Source organism: Lynx rufus, unplaced genomic scaffold (assembly GCF_022079265.1).
Source record: "Lynx rufus isolate CCGP_SWC_20201006 ecotype Redwood Valley unplaced genomic scaffold, mLynRuf1.p SCAF_1, whole genome shotgun sequence".
Classification (NCBI taxonomy): Eukaryota; Metazoa; Chordata; class Mammalia; order Carnivora; family Felidae; genus Lynx; species Lynx rufus.
Genome location: NW_025814823.1, coordinates 11,823,894 through 11,842,797, shown reverse-complemented (window position 1 = coordinate 11,842,797; position 18,904 = coordinate 11,823,894). Strand labels below are relative to the sequence as shown.

Genomic DNA, 18,904 nt, shown 5'->3' with positions numbered 1-18,904 from the left:
GACAAAATCACTTAGTTCTTTCCTAATGTTTTCTCCTAGTGCTCTTAATTCTCTACTGTATGGAGGGAAAGAAACAACTATTGTCATGACAACCATAATGTGACCTAGCTTGTCAGTCTTCACATTTTTAAAAATAGATATCATTATAAAAATTAATCCACTATAAAGCTGAAAGAAAATCAAATGATATTTTGTATTTATCAAGGAATGTATTGCAGGTTACATGCATATGCTCAACTAAAGACATGTTTCAATGCCTCTAGTTCTACTGGAGAAAAGAGCATGTTAAAAAGATAGGAAAACCTCAAAGAAAGCAGCCAAATGGAAGTGTTATTTACAACATTTCACTTTTAGAAGATAACAATGTGAGGAACACAGGTCTAAAAAATATAAATTACCCGATCATTCATGAGAAGATCTTTCACAATGAAAGTAGCTACTAAAGACTTCAAAGGAGCAGCAAACTGATCAGGTGCAAGGAGAGCGATATGCCCAATGGTAACCAATGGTGTTATGAGATGTTCCAGGTTGCTTGGATCTAGGCTCTTATGCAGAGGCTGAAAATGAGAAAAGGAAAACATATTCAACTCTATAAATATGTAAATAAACTATTCACATATTTCATGCTCAAATCAAAAAAAAAAAACCTATAGAAGCTTCAATACATATACATGATGTAAGTAGTAGCTCAAGCTTATATTTAAACTATAGGTTATTTATATCTAAAAGGCATCACATTTAATTATTTTCAGTTTTGCCCAAGTCATATTTTAGAAATAGGTAAAAAAAATTTCAGCATGGGAGAATCATATTATGTATTGTATATTTTATGATCACATAGATGAATATGTTAGAGACTGGCAGTGTTCACCAATATCCACTTCTGTTCTACTTCCTGCATGGCTACACATGCAGCTTCTTCTGTAGTTAGATGAGAATATGTGAAAAAGCACTGGTTATTAACAGATTGGGGGTAAAAGTGAGGTATGCAATCCCCGCACTGAAGCAAGTATGAGAAATGTATCTTCTCCATATTCTCTCTTTACTCACTGACAGGCTTACTACCAAAGTTCCAGCGGGACTAAAAAGAGAAGGCATTTGTCAAAAAAAGTCTGTGTGTCTAAACTGTTGATTAGAATGCAATCCAAACACCCAACTGGACATTTTTTCAGGAGCAAGAAATAAACTTTATTATATAGAGTCACAGGCATTTTTGTGCATTTTTATACCATCAACTATTAAGTGCCACAACTAAGAGAATTATTTTTATTGTTCTGATGGAAAACTCAAACATTAATACATATTTGGCCATGACAAAAGAATGAGACTCCTCGTATACCCATGTAGGATAATACCTAAAATGTTTCGTTACAATTTTAAAATAGGGAAATCCCAAGAGTGACTATAGTAGACTATCACTAGCATAAGCAGAGAGGGAAAGGAACAAAATCTATGTGTGTGATTTTGTGTTTTGTGTGTGTGTGTGTGTGTGTGTGTGTGTGTATTATGTGTATTATGAATAAATATTCTTGAGAAAAGTGTATTAGAAACTGGTTAACACTGGTTACCTCTGGGAATGAGAAGTGAGTAGCTGGGGATACGGGGCTGAGATGGAGGAGAAAACTTATTATTTTACTACTTACTATTTGGATTTGTTTTGTATCTTTTGATTTGTAAACAAGTAAATAGATTATTAAAATTTTCAGTGACACTTTTAATAAAGAGTTGATGCTGTCCTCCCATGCTGAACACCAAGAATTCTAGGCTTGAAAAACATATTAAACTGTTCTTCCCCTAAAATATCGGGTCAATATAAGGTTTCATTTGGCCGAAAGTATATTTAAATGAGTTTACTTCTCGCTATTCTTGATGACTTCCCTCAATACTTCCATTGTACACCAAAATGCCAGATTCTTTGTATTATAAATGAAAATCTGATCATGCGGGTTTTTCAATAATGAGTGTGACAATTTTACAAAATAAGGTAATAAAATCATTTCTAAGAAAGCAAAATTAATAGACCCTGGATTAACAGTAATCTCATAAAGGCCAGATACCTCTATGAAACCTTTTCTCAGAAGGTAGCCAACCTATACATTATAGCAGAAGGATCACAGGTTAGGTTGTGGTAAAGATAAAATAAAATATCAGAGAAAAAAATAAATAAAATACCAGATATATAATATCAAAATGAAAATAAAAGTACATAACAAATTCAAGTTATTATTAACGTTATCTTGCTCTTTATCACCACTGAAAGGAAGAGAAAGGAGACTAATCAAGAAAAACAAAAGCTTTCTAAATCAACATGAATTCATTAAAGTCATTCTCATATATAAAAACAGACTACAAAAAATGCCTCCACCCCAAAAGGCACAAAATTAAAAATAAATTATTTGCTATATACAGCAAAGACAATGTTTGATAAAGACAACTACTTTTCTTCCTTGTTCAGGTCTTTAGCATTATACATGAAGATTTGAAAAGGTTACCATAAATGTTTCAAAACAGGGATAACAAGTCAAAGTTTTTATGGTGAAGTAGCTTCAGCATACTTTCCAAACTGCTTTGATTTCATTCAAGGTTCCTGCACTATGTAAAAATGCTAAATATATAGTAAGAATACTAAAGATAGCCCCAGATTATAGTAGATTAAAATAAAATGCAATGCTTAGAAAGGGAAATAGTAATTTCTATTTAATAAAATAGAAAAAATAAGATGAAATATGTATTTAAAAAACAATTTAACCTGTATAAAATTAGGTCAGTGATTATCTAAGTATAAATCTATTTGTACTTTATATTACCAATTAGAATTGACAAAACTCCACAAACTTCAGCAGTATCTCGTAAACAGAACTCTAATTTTTAAACCTATAAACTGACAGAATAATCATTACTGATTATCACTAAGTATGATTTTATATATAGTTACTTATTAATGAAAAAGCTTCCTAATATTAAATGTATAATACCAAAAATTACGATATAATTGTTTGATTTCTGAATTTAAGTTAGTACTAAACATCTAAATAATCAGATATTTTCATATTTTAACCACTCATCAATATTGATTATACGGATTCAAATCCTGAAAACGTACTATAAAATGATGCATCTCCAAATGTGCACATTCTATAAAATCATTAATATGTGTTTTTTTAACTATAATATATGAAACAAAAAAAATTTTTTTTTCTCTTTACCTCAAATATCTGTGCAAACTGGGTCTCTTTACTAGAAAATATCGCATGGATACAATGAATGGCGTATTTGGCTTGACGGGGGGGTCCTTTTTTAGATTTGTGATGTAAAACAGGAAGCAAAGCTCTAAAGAAAACAAAAAATGAAATTAAAGAAAAACAGTAAACCAGAAAAATCAGCAAGACTCCACTAGATACTTTACCATTTGTATTTTTTAAGTAATGTTTTGTAAGAACAAAAAAATTGACTTGAACTCATTTTTAACTGTCTCTAATTCTGCTTTATAAACATCTATACTAAAAATACAGTCCAAATACAAGAGTTTTTTTCTTTTTACTTAACAATTCTAAATACAAACATGGATGGCGACCCATTTCTTCTTAATGTCATTCCCATTAGCTTCTTCTCTTTTATTCTCACAGCTATCACTCCCGCTAAATTGTTGCCACCTTATACAACATATAAGACCACTATAATGGGACCTAAACTTTTTCAAGTCCCTTTCTTCTTCTGATTCATTTTTCATTTTATACCAGGACAACCTACATAACGGGAAATCGGATTATAAAACCTATACAAACTAAGTATTTACTATGTGCTGGGCACTATTAAAAGTCCCAAAATGCTTGCCTTCATGCTACCAGCATATTTTGGACAAGACAAACAATAATACATAAATTAGCAAAATATGTGTTACGTCAAGTTGGGATAACTTCTGTGGAGGAAAAAAAGGAAAAGAAAGAAGACAGGATAGGGAGTGGGGAGAGGTGTGTGAGTATTATAATTTGAAAGAGGGTGGTTACAGAAGACCCTGCAGATAAAGTAACATTTGAGCAGAGTTCTGGAGTAAGTCATGTAGCTGGAAGAAGGTTCAGGTATCATATCATTACACAACACAAAAACGTAGAAAGAATAATGGATAAAGCAAGATCTCTTAGCTCAACTATTCAAACATCTCACAGTGAAAGCAACTTCTGAATCTACCTCCTTGCTCAATACCAACCCAGGGCCCAAATACTAAGAATTCATAGATACAATAATTCATCAACAGTAATAGAGTACCACAAAAGACACCAACAGTAAAATATAATAAAAAGACAAGTGATAAATTGAGGGGAAATTCTACATTTTGTTTCACAAAGGGTTAATATCCTTAATGTAAGGATCGTCTACAAATATAGAATGAAATGACAAGCAATATCATGGACAAATGGGCTGGACATAAAATAAAGTTTTTCAAAAGTAGATATACAGGGGCACCTGGGTGGCTCAGTAGTTAAGCATCTGACTTCAGGTCAGATCATGATCTGAGAGAGTTCGAACCACGCATCAGGCTCTGTGCTGACAGCTCAGAGCCTAGAGCCTGCTTTGGATTCTGTGTCTCCCTCTCTCGGTCCCTCCCCAACTCACGTGTGTGTTCTCTCTCTCTCTCGCTCTCGCTCTCGCTCTCTCTCTCCCTCCCTCCCAAAAATAAATATTAAAATAAGTAGATATTTATGTGTGATAGAGATGTGTGAAAAGACGTTTACTTTCACTCATTTACAAACAATTAAAAACATACAAATTAAAAGTTCACATGATGAGGGCATATGTGAAATGGGATTCTCTCCTACTTTAAACAAGCAGAAAACAGATAAACATGTTAAAGGTTTTGGACACAGGACAACAGGCAGCATATGACTGTAATCCCTAAAAGATGGAAAATAAACTACAAGAGGCCTACATCTATCCTCACTTGCTGCCTGCAAGGCTCCAGACTGCCATGTAAGGAGAAGTAACCCAGTAAGAATCTGGTGGTAGCATGGAGTTGAGGGAGACCGAGATGGGAGTTGAAGCAGCTACAATTTCTAGGGCAGAGTTCCACAGAGGAGTGAGCTACAAAGACAGCAAGAGAGCTTGAATTCTGGAGATCCACAGAGGGGTGTCGCAAGTCACTGACTGAATAAAAATCAGTGCCATGCATGAGGAAGAAAAAAACTACCTGAGACCAGGAAAAGAACACTGGAAAGCAATAAGCCAAGAAATTCCCTAACGCACCTGGGGCTGCTAGTAATTCAGGTCTCCACCAGCCACAGTGGAAAGACCTTGTAATACATAACGAGGAAAACAAATTCATCAATAGAAATAGTCCCAGAAATGGCACAGGTGACAAAATTAGCAAAGACATAAACAGCTGTTATCAAGATGCTCCATATGCCCAAGAAAACATGAACATGAGGACAGAAATGAAACACATAAAGAAGACCCAAATGCAACTACTATGAAAAATACAAAATCTGTAATGAAAAATATACCAATAGGATCAAAAGTAGATTATATGTTACAGAAGAAAACATCAGTGAACTTGAAGACATAGCAATAGCAACTATGCAAAATAAAACCAGAGGGAAACAAGGACAGGAAAAAAAAAAAAAAAGAACAGAGCATCAGTGACCTGTAAGACAGTATCAAGTAGTCAAAAATACATGCAACTAGGGGCGCCTGGGTGGCGCAGTCGGTTAAGCATCCGACTTCAGCCAGGTCACGATCTCGCGGTCCGGGAGTTCGAGCCCCGCGTCAGGCTCTGGGCTGATGGCTCGGAGCCTGGAGCCTGTTTCCGATTCTGTGTCTGCCTCTCTCTCTGCCCCTCCCCCGTTCATGCTCTGTCTCTCTCTGTCCCAAAAATAAATAAACGTTGAAAAAAAAATTAAAAAAAAAAAATACATGCAACTGGAGTCCTAGAAAACAAAGAGGTGAGGAGGGGTGAACAGAAAAAAATATCTGAAGAGATAGTTGCCACAATTTTTCCAAATCTGATGGGAAAAAGACCCATAGTCCCCCAAATCTCAATAAGCTGCAAGGAGAAGAAGCATAAAGTAAATCATTCCAAGACATGCCATTATCAATTTGGTAAAAACAGTGATAAAGAAAAGAAATCCTAAAAATAGTCTGAAAAAAAATACACATTACATATGCAAAAACAATATATACAGAGGAATACTTTTCATCAAAAACTATGCAATCCAGAAAATAATGCAGTGACATCTTTTAGGTACTAAATGAAAATAAACTGCCAATCTAGAATTCTACTGAGAAAAAATACCTTTCAAGAATGAAGGCAAAATAAAGATTTTTTTCAGAGAAAGAAAAGCTGAGATAATGAATTACAAGCAGAACTATACGATAAGAAATAAAGTTATTCTAGAAGAAAAATGATACCAGATGAAAATACAGATATCTAAAAAATGAAGAGTGACAGAAATGGTAAATGTGTGTGTACCAATAAATCTATCACTGTTAATCCAAGACTTATCAAACTGTTTAGAGCAAAAATATCAACACATTGTAGAATTTATAACATATTCAGAAACAAAATATGCCAACAAAAGCTTAGAGGGGGAAGGCATGGAGATATACTGTTGCAAAGCTTTTATAATATACATTAAGTGATATAATTTTATTTGAATGTAGATTATCTCCAGTAGTGAAGATAACAAAACAAACGAGCAAAGGAAGAAAAGAGAGAGACAAACCAAGAAACAAGAAACAGACTCCTAACTATAGAGAACAAACTGATGGGTTAAATAAGGTGACAGGGATTAAGGAGTGCACTTGTGGTGATGAGCACTGTTGCATGGAGGTGCTGAAGCAGTATACTGCACACCTGAAACTAACATTACACTGTATGTTAACTGGAATTTAAATACTTTAAAAAACAATTAAAAATAAAATACTCAGTTAATCCCAAGGAGGGCAGAAATAGAGGGAAAGGAGAACAGAGAAAAGACAAAACAAAAATAAAGATGGCAGCTTAAATCTAACTATATCAATAATTACACTAACCATAATGGTCTAAATATTCCAACCAAAAGACAGTTTGTCAAACTGGATTAAAACAACCAAAACCAAAACAAACCAACAAAAATGTAACTAAACAAAGACTAACCTGTAGGATATTTAAAAGAAACTCATTTTAAATATCAAGTCCCACAAAGATTTAAAGTTAAAAAAAAAAAAAAAGGCAAACAACATGACTTGCAAACACTGATATAAAAAAAAGTAGAAAGTAGAAGTGGTTATGCTACTCTCAGACAATAACTGCAGAACAAGGACGATGACCAGGAAAAAGAGACACAATCATAACAACACAGACTTGACAAGGCTGTGGGGAATCAGGTACATTTGTATACTGCTGGTGAGAATGCAAAACGTTATAGCCACCATGGAGGGAAATGTAGCAAAATCTAGCAAAATTATATATGCATTTACTCTGATAAAAAGCACAAATAACTACTTAAATATGGAATAACTATCAGTATGTATCAAAAGACAAAAGCAAGGTGGAGGAAAGTGTGTACAGCGTACTTTATCATTTATCTGTCAAAGGGGGCATATGAATACACATACATATACACACTGAAACACACCCAGACAGACATGCATAGAGGACTTTTGTTTTTTTTTCCAAGTTTATCTAAAGGTAAAAAGGAATAGGTAGACAGATGAGAAACTGAAGCTAGACTTCTTGGAATATATTTTGCTTTCAGAACTCTCTTCAAAACCAGTGAATATTTCATATAACTTAAAAATTAAATTAAATTTTAGGAGCTCCTTGCTGGCTCAATCAGTAAAGCATACAACTCAGGGTTGTGAGTTCGAGCCCTACGTTGGACACGAAGCCTACTTAAAATTAAAAGATATTTTTTAAATTTTATTTTAAAAGAGCAAACTTAAAAAAAAATAAAATAAAACAAACAGGAGCACCTGGGTGACTCAGTCAGTTAAGCGTCCAACTTTTGCTCAGGTCATGATCTTACCTTCAGTTTGAGTCCTGCATCAGGCTCTGTGCTGAAAGCTCCGAGCCTGGGGCCTGCTTCCGAATCTATGTCTCCCTCTCTCTCTGCCTTGTCCCACCCCTCACTCTTTGTCTCTCTCAAAAATAAACATTAAAAAAAGTAATAAAATAAAGCAAATGAACAAAAGTATGTATCCATTTGGTGGCGTAACTACACAAAAAAGAATCATTTTAAGTAACTGTGAAATAGAGAAATTTGACTGTAAATCCCTAATGTGATACATACCTTAAAGATAACAAGTCAACAAACTTAACTCTTTTTAGGAGTAACATTGGTAGTGTTACTGCCATTTCTGAGACTGTTAGGTATTTAATACGGCATAATTCAAATGAGTTAATATGTAATACCATGATTTTATCATCCTGTGTTATCTAAGTTGGGGAAAAAGAGATACAAATGTAAAATTGAAGAGATTATGTAAAAATACTGTAGCCCTGAGTTAGAACTGGAATAATCAATATAAACACACAACGCATTTTATCTTCCAGAAAGACTTTCTTTTTTTTTTTTTTTTTGCTATGTCCGCTGAATTGTCTTAAAAAATGACCCACACACTAGGCATTAGTACCCACAAGACTCACATTATGATCATCTTAATAACATTCCCATTAAAAAGAACCAGGGCTCTTTAGAGAAATGACTGATTTCAGGTGTGGGACATGTAGAAGATGGGCCTGGAACAAATTGTCACATCGGAATTGTTAAGAAACTACAGAGATTAGTGGAGCTGTTCAAAGGGACTCAAAGGTCAACTTAAATAGGCTCCTGGATATAGATGGGGCAATATGAGCATCAGTGACAAATTGTCAATTTGTCAAGTATGTGTAAATTCATGGGTTTATAACGGTTATTTTAAAAAGACAACAACAGTTAATTCGTCACATTTGAAGGAGGCTAGTAAAATCACTATTTTGAACACCGTTCAATAACTTAAAAAAAACGAAGCATTTAACCTGCCTTTCCTGAACAGATGTAACATTGGGGAACCAGAGAATAGATGAGAAGTTCCTCTTTACGAAAGTATTCAGCTAGTAACTGAAGAAGGAATGACAGAACATCACCTCTGATCACTAAGCAACAACCGACAGAGGGGCATACCACCATCTATAAAGTGGTCCTCTGACAACAAAAAAGTTGACTGGAATCCAATCAGGCCTCTGGATTTAACTATAACCTTACAGAAAATATAAGAAACCCATTAAAATATGCCAAAGGCATACAATTAGCAAAAATCGGTCTATGTGAAACTCTGCAAGAGAAACCTGGTTTATCAAACACAAAGAAAGAAATGAGGCACTTTAATAAATGCATCTACAAATAGCATTATGGATCTTGATTTAAAAAAAGTTACTATTTTTGAGAAAATTAATTGGATATTAACATTAAGCAACTAATGTCACCTATGTTTGTGAGAAAGGTATTATGTTTATTTTTAAGAGCTCTTATCTCTTAGAGATACTTAGATGTATAGATAAAATGATATATTTAGTCTGGGGTTTGCTTTCAGATATAAGGGGAACAGGGGAAGTAGAATTATAAATTACAGTAAAGTGGCTGTAAGTTATTCATATATAAGCCAGTTGTTGGATACATAGGAGTTTATTGTAATAGTCTATCTACTTCTCTATATGTTTGAAAATTTCAGGAGTAAAATGTTTCAGAGTCTCACCAAACTATCCTTTTAGTCTATGGTTTGAAGTTCTTTATGAAATGAAAAATTATTACTTTCTGGTAACTTCAGTAACTAAACTCCCCAGATAAGACCCATCATATCATAGATCAGACTTTCCAATACCAACATCCATAAATACCTTTTCTTAGTAATCAAGAGAAAATTACATGTCACATAGAAGTAAAAAAGCAATTTGGGTTGGAATTTTTGAAGACAGAATGAGAAATTTTAAGCTCATCCAATGTTTTGCATATTCATTTAAACAGAAAACAGAAAAAAAATAAACAGAACAGAAATAAATCAAAACAAAGAAAAAAAAACTTTCAAGAATTCTGAACTACTAGGCAGTCTTAGAAGTCAGTGAAATGTAAATGAAACAACTATCTTCTGATTGCTTTTTCTAAGTTCCCGTTAAAAGAAATGCTTTACTCCCTTGTTAAATTGATTTTCTTCTTTCCAATTCAAGGGTTTTTTTCCTCCCGATAATAATCACACACATGCAGAAAATGCAAAAACTGAAAAATACATTAATACCACTAAAAAAAAAAAAAACCTCAAAATTCTACTACTCTGAAATAATTACTGCTAACATTTGGTTAACAATTCTAAAATTTCTCTATACATACATACATATATTTAAGTAAACCAGGGTACAAACTACATAGTATTTGGAAACATTTTTTCACCAATAATGCTGTAGAGAACTTCCTGTATCAAGTACTGCTAAACACTAATTTTAATGCTCATATATATCTTTAGCAGATAGATATTATACCACAACTAGTCTAACCAATCCCCTACTGATGAACATTTAGATGTTTTGGTTTTTCTTTTTTAGTCTTAACAACAAAAGCACCAACATCCTTATTCTAGTTATTTATGCACTGTTTCTGAGCTTTAAGATTTAAGCCTACCCTATAATCTGCTCTGAGACCCTGGTGCTATAAATCAGAAATTGTATTTCCTAGATTCCTTCAAGAGTTGCCTTCCTGTTGGATTCTTCCAATAAGAGACACTATAGCTTCTTCAGGCATCTTGTGCAGTAGCTCTGCCATACCCCCACCCCCACCCCCCCAGCAACAACTAGGACACTCCTACTGTGACAGCTGGTTGGCTGTGCCAATACTGACAGGGCTCTTCCATCCAATGGGCAGTCCTGAACACCACTTGTCAGCCAGCCAGCCCTAGGGGTCATAGCTGCTTCCAGCAGTTCATAGTCCTTGGGTTACCAAAACAACCTGCTCTTTCATCCTTCAAACATCTGTATTAATTAATGTACGTTTAAAATACCTTGTGTGGTTTCTGTTCCTCTGACTCAACCCTGACCCATAGTATCATTAGGTAGGTATCTTTTCTAATTATCTCTGAAATAAGTTCCTGAAAATAACACTGCAGAGTTGGAAGACTACAAGCACACATTTTAAGTTGGTATGTATTACCACATTACCAACCCAGAAAAGCTGAATCATTTATAATTCAATCAAGAGACATCACTGGAATGCTAGCTAATCCTGGTGTTTTTATTTGTTTTTGCCTCAATTACTATTAGTAGGCATAAATGTCTTTTCTTGATTTGAGGAGCTAGAAGGCTTTCCTGTTTGTGAATTTCCTGTTCATTCCCTTTGCCAGTATTCTACTGTGAAACCTGTTTGTTATATTTTTAAGAGTCTTTATACGTTACAGATATTAACCTTTTCAAAGTTATACATACTGAAAATAGTTTCCAAGCATACCATTTGTATTTCTAACTTACTTCATGATTTCTGCTTTTGTCTAAATGGTATTCTTCCTCACTAAAATATAAGGACAGAGTCTGTTCATCAACAAAACTTTATACACACTTCAGTACCTTATACACAGTAGAGTCTCTATAAATATTTTTCAACAAATGGATATTTAATAATATAATCCATCAGTATTTCATCTTATGATCTGGCATCAGTACCCCTTCACCCACAAAAAAAAAAAAAAAAAAAAAGGAATTACAAAACTGTTCTGGTTACCAGTACTTTTATTGATTCATTTTATACATTTAAAATCTTAGATAAATCTTTAACTCATTTCAAATATATGTAAAATCAAGCAGTTTACATTGATTTTTCTTTTCAAAACAGCTTGCCAATAATTTACTGGGCAATCTAACTTTTCCTAATTTTTTTGTTAAATATTATACTTCTCCACTCAGTATTATAAGGCTGCAAATTTCTTGTGTTACCCCTAGGTCTTCTGATTTTTATTCCTATAATATTCTCAAAATGGTTGTTAGTGTTATATGGGATTTTGGCTTATATTGGCTATCTTGGTTTTGGTAGTTTTTCAGTTGATTCACAGATTTTCCATGAAATACAATAACTCTATCTCCTCCAACACTTGTACTTCTTAAATTTATTTTTTAATGTAATTATATTGGCTAATGTTTCTGAAACAATGTTAAATCATGGCAGAGATAGTGTAATTTCTTCATTTTGTTCCTAATTTTACTGCGAATGCTTCTGGTGTTTACTATATGATGACACCTATTTTTGGTCTGAGACACATTTATTATGTTATGAAGGCATTTAATCCTAATTTATTAGGTTTAATTAGAAATAGACTCCTTTAGCATTCTAATCCTTGTCACATCAATGTGACCTACTGTGTGCCTTTTCCCTTATACTCAATTATATAATAAATTGTAACATGAATATTAGGCCTATCAATACCAATCCTCTTTGTATTCCTGAAAGTAATCACATCTGACCATAATATATTTTTGTTTTACTGTAGTCAACTCTCTTTTTTCTAAAATTTTACTTAAACTTTTTGCAGCAATATTAGTAAGCTCTGTTTGAAGTTTTCTTTTGAGGGAATATCTGTTAACTAGTTTTAGCACTCCTGCTGGTTATCTTGGCTTTACAAGTAATCTGAATGTTTGTTTGGTTTTTTTTGTCATGCTCTAAACAACTTAAAAAAATTAGAATCCTTGGTTTCTTACAGATGTGAAATAATACTTTCTTTAACATGTAACTTTTACTGGCACGTTTTACTAGAGGATACTTTTCACCATTTTTTTTATTATCATAGCCCAATTAGGTTTTTTCTTCTTCTTCGAGCCAATTTTATTTATTTACATTTTCCTTAAAAAAAAAAAAATCAGGTTTTCCAATATTTAAAACATAGATATAGGCACATCTAAAATTTAAACACTGAGGGGCGCCTGGGTGGCTCAGTCAGTTGGGTGTCTGACTTCGGCTCAGGTCATGATCTCGCAGTTTGTGAGCTCGAGCCCTACATCGGGCTCTGTGCTGCCAGCTCAGAGCCTGGAGCCTGCTTCACATTCTGTGTTCCCCTCTCTCTCTGCCTCTCCCTTGCTCACTCTCTCTCAATAATAAATAAACGTTAAAAAAAAAATTTTAATTTAAACACTAAAAGTAAAATGATGAGAAAAAAACAAATCAGAAACGCCAACAAAAACAAAAGGTAGAATTAGGAGCTTAAGCAAAACTGAATGCAAAGGGGAAGAGTATATAACTTGGTAGGCAGAGTTCATAATATAAAAGGGGTTATTAATACATTTCCTGAGTCTTTATATCCTAAAGAACATCCTTGATTTGTCCTTAAGCACAACTTGGCTACTTAGGAAATTCTTAGGTTATATTCTTTTTGTCCATGAAATCTCTCTAGTTGTTGAATCATTAACTTCAGAAATCTTAGGTGGTTGAAAGAAATAAGCGAGCCTCTTTATTTTTCCATTGTACATAACATACTTCCTTTTCTTTGCCCTTGATGTTTGTGAAATCACTTCTGTAATCCCTGAAAATTCAGTAAATTCCACCAGGATATTTTCCTAAAACAGGAGTCCTCTTGATATCCAGATTCAAGTAGCCAATCATTCTGAAAAAGTTTACTATTATTTTTTTTATTATTATTTTCCATTTTCCATCACTCTGTTGTCTTCACCACAAAAACCACTTAGGGCTTTTCACTTTCTGCTATTAAAGAAATTTAACTGCCTTCATTTCTATGCCTACATTTCCACATTCTATGCAATCTCCTCAAGTTGCAATGCTAGCTTACCGATTACATTTTCAAAATTGCTTACTTTGCTCCTTGCTGCTTATACTAAATTATACTTTATAATGCAAGTATGTTCCTGTCTTCTTTACCATTGGTTCTGACACTTCCCTTTTTATATATTTGTTTTGTTTTCTTTTTTTCCAGGTATCATTTGCTGCTTAACTTTTTGGCAGTTTAGAATCACTTAAAATTTTCTTTTTTCCTAGAAAAATTCAATTCTTCCCAACAGTGATTATCAGCTTTCTTTTGAGTACTAAAATATGTGCATCGGTTTCATGTTTGTTAATTTATTTGTACTCTGTTAACTCACCTTTGAGCAACAGAAATTCTCTGGCTCTGCCATTTGAACAAAAAGGCAGGCAGCATCTCCCTGAAGACTGAACATCAGATGCCACTCTTAAAAAATTAATATCAAAGTTCCCAACTCCTTCATCAGCTGGCTAAGTAAGGAGCATGGAGAAGGGAGTGCGGACTAAAGGCAGCAAGTCTCTCATCTCCGTGGAATTTCTCTCCAAGTCTACTGAAACCTGCCAGTGACAAGAACTAGCTCCACCTGAACTATGGCTATATTCCATGCTATAAGGGGACTCTTAGTTTGGGGACAACTGCCTACTCTGGAGGTAAGTCAGACTCCTGACAGACAGGAATCAGAACAGAAACCATAGCAACCATCATTTTTGTTTAGTGGCCGAACACACAATCTTTTATGTGTCTCTAAAGTTGGTAGTAAGACGTTTGCTTCAAAATTCTCCTCTAAGCTTTACTTCACCTCTAAGCTTTGCTCCTCCTGCTAAGGAAAGTAGGTCAGTCCAAAGAAAAACGGTGTGACCACGAAGTCTCTCCTTTAGTTCTATGACAGCCGAAATTAGGCTCTCCTTATTTCTCTCAAAGCCTGCCCATACCTCAATCTCCTCCTTCTAAATTAACCAAGGACAGAACACTTACTATCCATTCCCTTATATGCCTGATTCAGGAATATGGGTATCAACCATCAATGTTCTCACATTCAATTCGGTCTAAATAATCTAGGAGCAATTCTGTCCAATTCTACTTACGATTCATTTCTCTTGTGGTTCCTCTAAATTATTTTGGTGAATTCAAGGGAAGATGCTTTAATCAACACTCAGCTCTATCATTTTTCCTCAAAATCAACTCACCCAATTAATAATTTAAAACATAAAATCTGCATACATATTTTATCTCCTGGAAGACATATTATACTATGAGCTACTTCACCAAGAACAGTGTGTGCACACAGCAGGTATTCAATATCAGTTAATTCTCCTCATGAGAAACATGTGAAATATACTTAGCATATAAATCAAATAATCTTCAAGTTCCATATTAAAGCAGCGTATGTTTTAAAATGACCTTTGCATGTTCTAAAATGTCTACCTTTCAACCTTGCTCTTATATAGTTCTCCCACAAATACATCAATGTTTAAGATATTAAAGATACTAGGAAAGATAGTCAAGAATGAAAATAAAAACCACTAGTGAATAAATCAAACTAAAACTTGCCCAAAACCCTAATTAAGAGAGGAACTGTGCCATTATGGATATGGTACCATAGGCATCCAGAGGCCTAAATTCAAATCTTCCCTCTGTACATTCTAGCTATATGATCTAAAACCATTTACCTCAAGTGAATAACAGATTTCTCATTTGGAAGATTAGGATAATTCCTACACTTTACTGAACTGTTACAAGGTTTAAATGAGATAATACAATAAGTGGGCATTCAGTAAGTGATACAGCATTATATGTACTGTGTGTGTGCATGTGTTTTTCCCCAAACTCTGATCTCTGATCTGTGTTGGAGAATCAGAGCACCATTCCAAAGGAATATTCATGCTCCCCATCCTCTTAAAAATTAAGAAGTCAATTCTAAACAATAAAGTTTCTTACTCCTGCCAAAGAGGATGGGATTATAAAATTCTGGTTATGTTTCAATTACCATGTGAACTAGAATTAAGTTCACATGAACAAAGAATAACAAAAAGTGTACCTGGGATTTTAAGAGCTACCTTTGTCCGTTTTCTCTCTGAGGAAATAGGCCACAGGTAATTCTTCAACATGAAGAAGCATGCTACCCCAACCACAACTAATTAGACCAGCAGCTAAGCCAGAAGTAATGAGGCAGATGTAAAGCGAACCACCAATGCCTATGGCAAGATCAGGACCAACTGTCAGATACACCCTCCAGGAAGCGGGAGGAGAGATGCATACAGAGAAGTACGGGTCCATACAGAATGAAGACTCATCGTTTTGAGATATCACAGAATCTTGAATAATCAACCAGCATTAGAGATCCCAAGGATAACAGCACAATTTCCAATTCTTAGAAATACTGAAAACACACACAAAAGTACACTGCTATTAGGATGATTATTCCATGCTTCCCTACGTCAAATAAAGCAGTGCTTCTGAAAATTTTCAATTCAATACCTTTAATCACAGAGGATAGTGAAGAGTCCTATGCACAGTCCTGCTGAAATTTCTTTGAAATTTCCCACTAGACCTTAAATTCATGTGAATTGTTTATTCTATGCCATGTCAAGAGAATGTTTTACTAGAAAATTGTTTTCATTAAAATATTTACGCAAAATAGATGCTTGAGAAAGAAATGCCATGTTTGCCCCACATTTTCATGAAATCATCCAAAATACCAACCAGTGCTATCCCCTCAGGAAATGAGAATCTAAACCGAACGATACCAACTTAATATAACTTAGACATGATTTCCTCAAAACTTACAAGATTCCAACTACTACATAAATCGAGAAACAGTAAATTATTTTTCTATATTCCAGAGTATTTATCAGAATAAACTCAACTTACGATCTGATGTGTGGGAAATCCTCTTCAATTTTGCTTCCTGTGTTTTTAAAAATTTGGAGTGCAGCCTCTGCTACTTTTTCATCATCCATTTTCAGGCAAGCCAGGAGAGACTCAAATGTTTCAGCAGAATGAAATGAGATGGGATGTGTAAATGAGAGTACCTAAAAAAATGAGTCACAAAAATGGTCTGTAAACCCTTTTCATCTTTAAAATACAATTGGAAATACTCAAATCAAAGTAAATACAAAAATATTTATGCTAACAAGTATATGAGAACACAGTAAACTTTAAAACTTACTCAAATATGTAAAAGATATGTTCTTTAAATCACAGGATTTAAAGAAGTCCTTTCTTTCAAAATTAAATTACATGTTAATATAATTCTACTCAAAATAATTTAGATTTTGGTTAATGTTTGACTTATTTATTTATTGAGACACAGAGACAGAGAGAGAGAGAGAACAAGCAGAGGAGAAGCAGAAGAGAGAAGGAGAGAGAGGGAGAGAAAGGATCCCAAGCAGGCCCTGTGCTGTCAGCACAGAGCCCAACATGGGTCCTCATGATCTCATGAGATCATGACCTGAGCCAAGATCAAGAGTCGGATGCTTAACCAACTGTGCCACCCAGGTGCCCCTGATTTTTTTTTTTGGAGGAGAATTAGAGAAGAGGGACAAGAAGAGAGAATTTACCAAAATAGCTCATTTTTCTAAACAGAGGGGATTAAAAGAGACTAGCTAGTAACATTTTTGAAAAAAGGTTATTCAGGGAAGGGGGTAAAACAGATAGTGAAAGGTATCATAACATTACAATTATCAAATCAACATGGTACTAATAGAAGAAACAAAACAGAAAACATAAAGCAATAAATAGTCCTAACATATATAAGAACTTAGATTCTACAGAGGCAACAGAGAACGAAAATGAATGGGATTTTTAATAAACAGTCCTGATAAAACTGCATAGCTATTGGGAGAAAATCCAATTAGATCTTTCCCTCCAATACACACTTTCAAAATAAATTTCAGATGTTTATATTTCAGATTAAAGAACAGAATAAAAATTTTCTGAACAAGACAGGATTTTCAAGCTTAAAATAAACAAGTAGAATCAAATGTGGAAAGTAAAATCAAGCAAGTCATAGAAAAATATATTAAGCATAATGCCGTGTTTGTAAGATACAGAAACAAGCAAAGTAAGTGATGTTAGAGATACGTAAATAGAGATGATAAAACTATAAAGACAGTATGAGAATGAATAATGAATAATGACCTCAAATTCAGAACAATTATATCTGGGGGATGTGAATCAGGGAAAAAACTACTCAGGGAAATGCAACAGTATTTTTTATTTTTTAATGTTTATTTATTTTGAGAGTGTTTGTGTGTGCACGAGTGAGCGGGGAAGGGGTAGAGAGACAGGGAGAGACAGAATCCCAAGCAGGCTCTGTGCTGTCAGCGCAGAGCCCGCAGTGCAGAACCTGATGTGGGGCTTGATCCCACGAACCTGTGAGATCATGACCTGAGCTGAAATCAAGAGCTGGACACTTAACCAACTGAGCCACCCAGGTGCCCCTCAACAGAATTGTTAATACTCTATTTGAGTTAGCATCCTATTTACTTTTCACTGTATTCACTTCATTACCAGACCTTATAACTTACATATAATAGATTACATTTTATTTTTTTAATTCTAAAAAAGCAAAGGAAATAAAAAACTCACATCAGTTTAAAAAGAACAAAAAATTGAGATGTCAGTAGAAAATGAACACAGGATAAAAAATAATGAATTCACCATAAGGAAAACACTAATGATTAACATATGGAAGTTATACCTCACTGCAATAATTACACAAATTAAAACATTATTTTCACTTATCAAATTAGCAAATCTCTTTAAAATTTACAATATTCCATGTTTGTGAAGATAAGTTAGGCACCTTCCTTCACTGCTGATGGAATTATATAGGAGTATGATTTTTCTGTGAAGGAATTCGACTAAATATATACATCAAAAATTTTTGAAACTGATCATTCTCTTTACATTTCAGGATTTTTTTAAAAAAAGGCATTTGCAAGAGATCTTAGACATATTTATCTTTGCAGTGATTATAAGAATAAAATTAGAAAAATCTAAATATCCAGAGAAACAGTTGGGAATACTATGACACCGCAAAAGTGAACTAATCACCATTTCAAAAAAAATAATGTTTCTTAATATGAGCCAGACACTGTGCTAAGAAACTTACGTACATGGTTTAATTTAGTGTTCTGTGAGATAAGTGCTATCATTATCTCCA

General features: G+C 34.0%; 1 protein-coding gene across 6 annotated transcripts in view; it reads right to left on the bottom strand.

The window, feature by feature from the left end:
- PDS5B (PDS5 cohesin associated factor B) overlaps nucleotides 1-18,904 on the bottom strand; it is a 194,157-nt gene that overhangs the window by 47,813 nt on the left and 127,440 nt on the right. For all 6 annotated transcript variants that reach the window (XM_047078747.1, XM_047078710.1, XM_047078735.1 and 3 more), the window contains exons 19-21: nucleotides 16,609-16,769; nucleotides 3,207-3,330; nucleotides 399-557 (exon numbers count right to left, since the gene is read on the bottom strand). In XM_047078747.1, the coding sequence (XP_046934703.1) occupies nucleotides 399-557; nucleotides 3,207-3,330; nucleotides 16,609-16,769 (444 nt within the window). The remainder of the gene's footprint in view (nucleotides 1-398; nucleotides 558-3,206; nucleotides 3,331-16,608; nucleotides 16,770-18,904) is intronic.